The sequence below is a fragment of the Oncorhynchus masou genome, chromosome 6 (genome assembly GCF_036934945.1).
Source record: "Oncorhynchus masou masou isolate Uvic2021 chromosome 6, UVic_Omas_1.1, whole genome shotgun sequence".
NCBI classification, from domain to species: domain Eukaryota; kingdom Metazoa; phylum Chordata; class Actinopteri; order Salmoniformes; family Salmonidae; genus Oncorhynchus; species Oncorhynchus masou.
Window position 1 is genome coordinate 14497056 of NC_088217.1, and position 6000 is coordinate 14503055.

The 6000-nt window shown below is 39.1% G+C and overlaps 1 protein-coding gene across 1 annotated transcript in view; it reads left to right on the forward strand.

Annotated features, from left to right (window-relative positions):
- LOC135541391 (alpha-1-syntrophin-like) overlaps nt 1-5176 on the forward strand; it is an 80798-nt gene extending 75622 nt beyond the window's left edge. The window contains exons 6-8 of the mRNA XM_064967597.1: nt 458-654; nt 1713-1900; nt 2313-5176. Coding sequence (XP_064823669.1) covers nt 458-654; nt 1713-1900; nt 2313-2405 — 478 coding nt within the window. The 3' untranslated portion in view covers nt 2406-5176. The remainder of the gene's footprint in view (nt 1-457; nt 655-1712; nt 1901-2312) is intronic.
- Nucleotides 5177-6000: the final 824 nt, after the last annotated feature.

Genomic DNA, 6000 nt, shown 5'->3' on the forward strand with positions numbered 1-6000 from the left:
GCAGATACTTCATAAAAATATTAACGAGAAGACACGGCTTAGACCTATAACTTTAAGTTTAAGCCGTTGGGCAGATGGGGTTCTTAGCTGACATATGGAATTGTTTTAAGATGGTCTTACTATGGATCATATAGCTATTTGATTTAGAATTTAAGACCCCTTTAGGCATAAAATATTGAATTTGGCCTTTACTTACTTGCCCAGAGAAATATACAGCACCAGTCAAAAGTTTAGACACACCTTCTCATTCCAGGGTTTTTCTATATATTTACTGTTTTCTACATTGTAGAATAATAGTGAAGACATCAAAACTATGAAATAACACATATGGAATCATGTTTTAACCAATAAAGTGTTAAAACTAAATATATTTTATATTTGAGATTCTTCTTTGCACACTCTTCTCTCTTCCAAACTCTTACCACCTTTCCCCTCTATTCCTTCCTGTCTCCTCCAGACTGGTCCACTCAGGACCGGGGAAAAGCTCTCCCCTGCTGGACTCGGAGCTCTCCTTTGGGCTGCGCACCGGCACCAAACAGGGCGTGGAGACCCACTTGTTCCGGGTGGACTCGGCCAAGGAGCTTTCGGCCTGGACCCACATGCTGGTGGACGGATGCCACAACGCCGCCGAGCTCATCCAGGAGGTCACCACAGGTATAGATACAGGAGTAGCAGATTCAGTTAGCCCACTGGGGGAGTTAACGCGAGTCTTCAGATCTCAGACAAGGTTCCAGTTGGGGAATGAGAAGCCTCTAACATAAGTCTTCAGGTCTCTGACAGGGTTTCAATACAGGAATTGAACCCATCTCTAATGTCAAATAATATGCCAGGTCCCACTTAATCAAAACAATCAGCTACAAATACTACATACAGGGCATTCAAAAGTCAACCTGTACTTTCAAAAACATTGTGAATTGATTGATAATCAAGTTAGTGCATGGTGTCACCTACAAGAGTGTGTCACTATAGCAATGAATCGTTGCTGCAGCACAGGTACTTTTTGGGGCGGCAAGTATCCTAGTGGTTAGTGTTGGGCCAGTAACGAAACGGTTGCTGGATCGAATCCCTGAGCTGACCAGGTAAATATATGTTGTTCTGCCCTTGAACAAGGCAGTTAACCTACTGTTCCCCGTTAGGCCGTCATTGTAAATAAGAATTTGTTCTTAACTGACTTGCCTAGTTAAATTAAATAAAAATAAAAAAGACATTTTGTTGAAAAGTGACATTTTACAGCTCCAACTGAATGGCTGCAAGACAGCAGCAGCAAAGACCTTCAGCAAGTATGCAGGTCTGGCTGTTTTATATAGGGTAGTACTGCCCTCTGCTGGCGTTGGGGTGTGTTGCAACATAAAAACAATAAAAAGCCACTCATTGCATTCATGGGAAGCAGCCACATCTAAACTGCCTGAACCTACTAAATCAATTAAATCCAACTGACTGCATTCATATATTCACTGTGATAGAACAGATCAGTCAATCAACTACTGTACCTTCAGTATTCAGTTTTGTAAATGGAGTGTTACAGAAACACAGAGCAACCTATAATCAGAACCTTTAGGGGCAGTTTCCTGGTTCTCCTGGTCCTTGACTAAAAAGCAAGAGAATCTCCATTGAGAATGCTTATTGGCTGAGCACTAGGCCTAGTCTATGTCTGGAAAAACCGGCCCTTAGTGACCAACCTTCCTAATGCCTATATCTGTGGCCTCTGGCAGCCTGCAGCTGGAACGGGAAGGAGTGCAACCTGGGAGTGCACATCGACGAGGGCTTTAGTCTGTTCACTGAGGAGATGGGCATCAGAAAAACGGTGCTCCTCCAGCAACCCTTTGAGCGTCTGCGCATGTCCTCCGATGACGGTGTACACATGATCTTCCTCGACTTTGGAGGGCCAGAGGCGGAGATTGTGAGTTGGATTGTTAACTGAGTGTTTTGCTTGGTGTTGGTTGGTTGGTTTGTCTCTCTTTCTCCTTTCTCTTTTGTTTACTCACATTCTCTCTCTCTCTGTCTCTCTCTGTCTCTGTCTCTGTCTCTCTCTGTCTCTCTCTGTCTCTGTCTGTGTGTTTTAACAGAGTAGTTATTGTTTGCTATGCTAACATACTCAACAATAACAACGTCAAAGGTGATTAACATCTCTCTCTTCCCTCTTTCTTCCTCCTTCCCTCTGCCTCCCTCTTCCTCCTTCCCCCTGCCTCTCTCCCTCTCCCTTCCTCCTTCATCTCTCTTCCTCCTTCCCCCTGCCTCCCCCTTCCCCTCTGCCTCCCCCTTCCTCCTTCCCCCTGCCTCCCTCTTCCTCATTTCCTCTTCCTCCCTTGCAGCAACTGGACCTCCACTCCTGCCCCAAGACCATGGTGTTCATCATCCACTCCTTCCTCTCTGCTAAGGTCAAGCGGCTAGGCCTGTTAGCATGATAACAGATTGACCTGCAACGCCTCTGCCCACCCTGAAAAACCACCAAACCACCGAAGCGTATTTACACGAAGCCATGACTCTAACATTAGGAGGATGTGATATCACTACAGAGGACATGTCACCACTCTGTTTTAAACCGCCAACAACAGACAGCATTGATGTTACAAAAATCATGACGGCTTCTAAATTTGTTACAGAATTTTCAAATGTTACCTGCACTGTTTACTGATTGAATTATTCAGAGAGGTTTGTGTTTTATCATCCTAAATGTTACTTTTATGTTTTGGCCGCCATTTTGAGAAACATTATTTTATGTCTGCTATTAAGGATGTTTTCCAAGTGCTGATTCAGAGACATTTTGAGTGCAGCAAAAAGCCTTTTGAGTCTCCCTGCATTTCTTTAGTAGATTCATAAATGTTTCCCATAGCCAATATCAACATGAAGATAAACTATATGTCATAAAGCTGATTTAAACTTAACCCCTAAATGGATTATTGCCACTGTTAAGTGAAATTACTAAACAAAAACCCCATTCTCCAACTAACTTGAATGACCTTATGCATAAGAATACTATGCCTTCGTATCGATACAATATATACATATTTTGACACTATATAACTTCTGACACGAAGTTCACCCTCTAGATCATTTGAATTTTGATGAAAGAGGGATGGAGTAGTTCTAACGTTGGTATTACCAAAGCCTTATAGCTGTAGGTGTTTGGACCTAGAAACCTACAGTGCCTTCATAAAGTATAACTTTTTTTAACTTGTTCCACAGTGTGTTGTGTTACAGCCTGCCTACATGAAAAATGGATTAAATATTTTTTTTCTCATCCATCTACACACAAAACCCCGTAATGACAAAGTGAAAACATGTTTTTAGAAATTTTTGCAAATGTATTGAAATGCAGAAATATCTCATTTACATAAGTATTCACACCCATGAGATGTGTTAGAATCACCTTTGTCAGTGATTACAGAGTCTTTCTGGGTAAAGTCTCTAAGAGCTGTGCACACCTGGATTGCACAATATTTGCACATCATTATTTTTACATTTCTACAAGCTCTGTCAAGTTGGTTGTTGATCATTGCTAGACAGCCATTTTCAAGTCTTGACTTTAACCAGGCCACTCAGGATCATTCCATGTTGTCTTGTTAAGCAACTCCAGTTTATATTTGGCCTTTTAGGTTGTTGTCCTGCTGAAAGATGAATTTGTCTCCCCGTGTCTGTTGGAAAGCAGACTGAACCAGGATTTCCTTTAGGATTTTGCCTGTGCTTTAGTAGCTCCATTGCAGAGGACAAGCATACCCATAATATGATTCAGCCACCACCATGCTTGAAGAAAAGTGGTACTCAGTGAGGTGTTGTATTTGCCCCAAACATAACACTTTGTATGTAGAACATAACAATAATGTATTTTCCACGTGTTTTCCCATATTACTTTAGTGCCTTGTTGCGAACAGGATGCATGTTTTGGAATATCTTTATTCTGTACAGGCTTCCTTCTTTTCACTCTGTCATTTAGTTTAGTATTGTGGAGTAACTCTAATGTTGTTGATCCATCCTCAGTTTTATCCTCTAGCAGCCATTAAACTGTAACTGTTTTAAAGTCACCATTGGCCTCATGGTAAAATCCCTGAGCGGTTTCCTTCCTCTCCGGCAACTGAGTTAGGAAGGACTCCTGTATCTTTGTAGTGACTGGGTGTATTAATACACCATCCTAAGTGTAATTAATAACTTCACTATGCTCAAAGGGATGTAAAATTTCAGCTTTTTTATTTTTACCCATCTACCAATAGGTGCCCTTCTTTGCGAAGCATTGGAAAACCTCTGGTCTTTGTGGTTGAATATGTTTTTGAAATGCACTGCTCGACAGAGGGACCTTACAGATAATACATTGTATGTGTGGGGTACAGAGACGAGGTCATCATTCAAAAATCATGTTAAACATTATTATTGCACACAGAGTGAGTCCATGCAACTTATTATGTGACTATTAATTAAGCACATTTGTACTCCTGAACTTATTTAGGCTTGTCATAACAAAGGGGTTGAATACTTATTGACTCAAGACATTTCAGCTTTTCATTTTCAACAAATTTGTGAACATTTCTAAAAACAATTCCGCTTTGACATTATGGGGTATTGTATGTAGGTCAGTGACACAAAATCTCAATTTAATCCATTTTAAATTCAGGCTGTAACACAACAAAATGTGGAAAAAGTGTGAATACTTTCTGAAGGAACTGTATGTATATATTTAGGTCTGGGTATAACATTATCAATTAATACATTGATAGTGTTTCATATTGAAACAGCAATGAGTTCTCAGAATATATGCAGCAGGTACTGAGATGATATATTGAAACCGTCCTTACAAAGCTAGTTGAATTTGTCTTAACGACTATGCATTTGAGAGATATCAGCTTGTTGTGGCGTAATGGTGCGGTTTTCATACAGCTTTAGTCTTTTTGTTAGTGTGTGCATTTACGGAAATCATCGCAAACCAACTGAAAATGAACAAAAATGGCATCTATATTTTACATGACAATGTGTTCAATTGACCCCATTTCTTTTGTGTCAATGGGATATCCACAATTCGTGGCCTTCTCTCTACAATGCTAAACAAACTTATATTAATATATTTCAAAACTAAAACTTTTTTGCTTTCACGAATACAAATGTATTGTATATTCTTATTTAAACAAAAGGTGTGCCTTGCAGGGTTGTTTGTATATAAAAGTGTAATAAACTTTGTTAACTTTTACTGTTCTTTATTGGTAGATCTTTAGATTTTATTATTTTATTTAACCTTTATTTTAACAGTGAAGACAAATTGAGAACTAGGTCTCTTCAAATAAGCACTGTTTAATAAAACCTAAATATACATACATACATACACACACACACACACACATATATATATATATATTTATTTATTTATTTATTTATTTATATATATATTTATTTATTTATATATATATATTTTATTTATATATTATATATTTATTTATATATATATATTTATATTTATTTATTTATTTGCATCTGGAACATATTCAGACCCCTTCACGTCATCCACATCTTGTTACGTTACAGCCTTATTCTAAAACGCATTAAATAAAATCATTTCCTCATCAATCTATACACAATACCCCATAATGTGACAACGTGAAAACCGGTTCCAACATTTTTGCAAAAAACACACAAATACCTTATTAACAGAAGTATTCAGACCCTTTGATATGAGACTGGAAATTGACTTCAGGCGCATCCTGTTTCCATTGATCATCCTTGATGTTTCTACAACTTTGGGGCCTGCCTGTGGTAAATTTAATTGATGGGACATGATTTGGAAAGGCACACACTGTCTATATAAGGTCCCACAGTTGACAGTGCATGTCAGAGCAAAAATCAAACCATAAGGCCAAAGGAATTGTCTGTAGAGCTCCGAGATAGGATTCAAGGCCCCCGAGAACACAGTGGCCTCCATCATTCTTAAATGGAAGAAGTTTGGAACCACTAAGACTCTTCCTAGAGCTGGTCGCCTGGCCAAACTGAGCAACCGAGGGAGAAAGGCCTTGGTCAAGG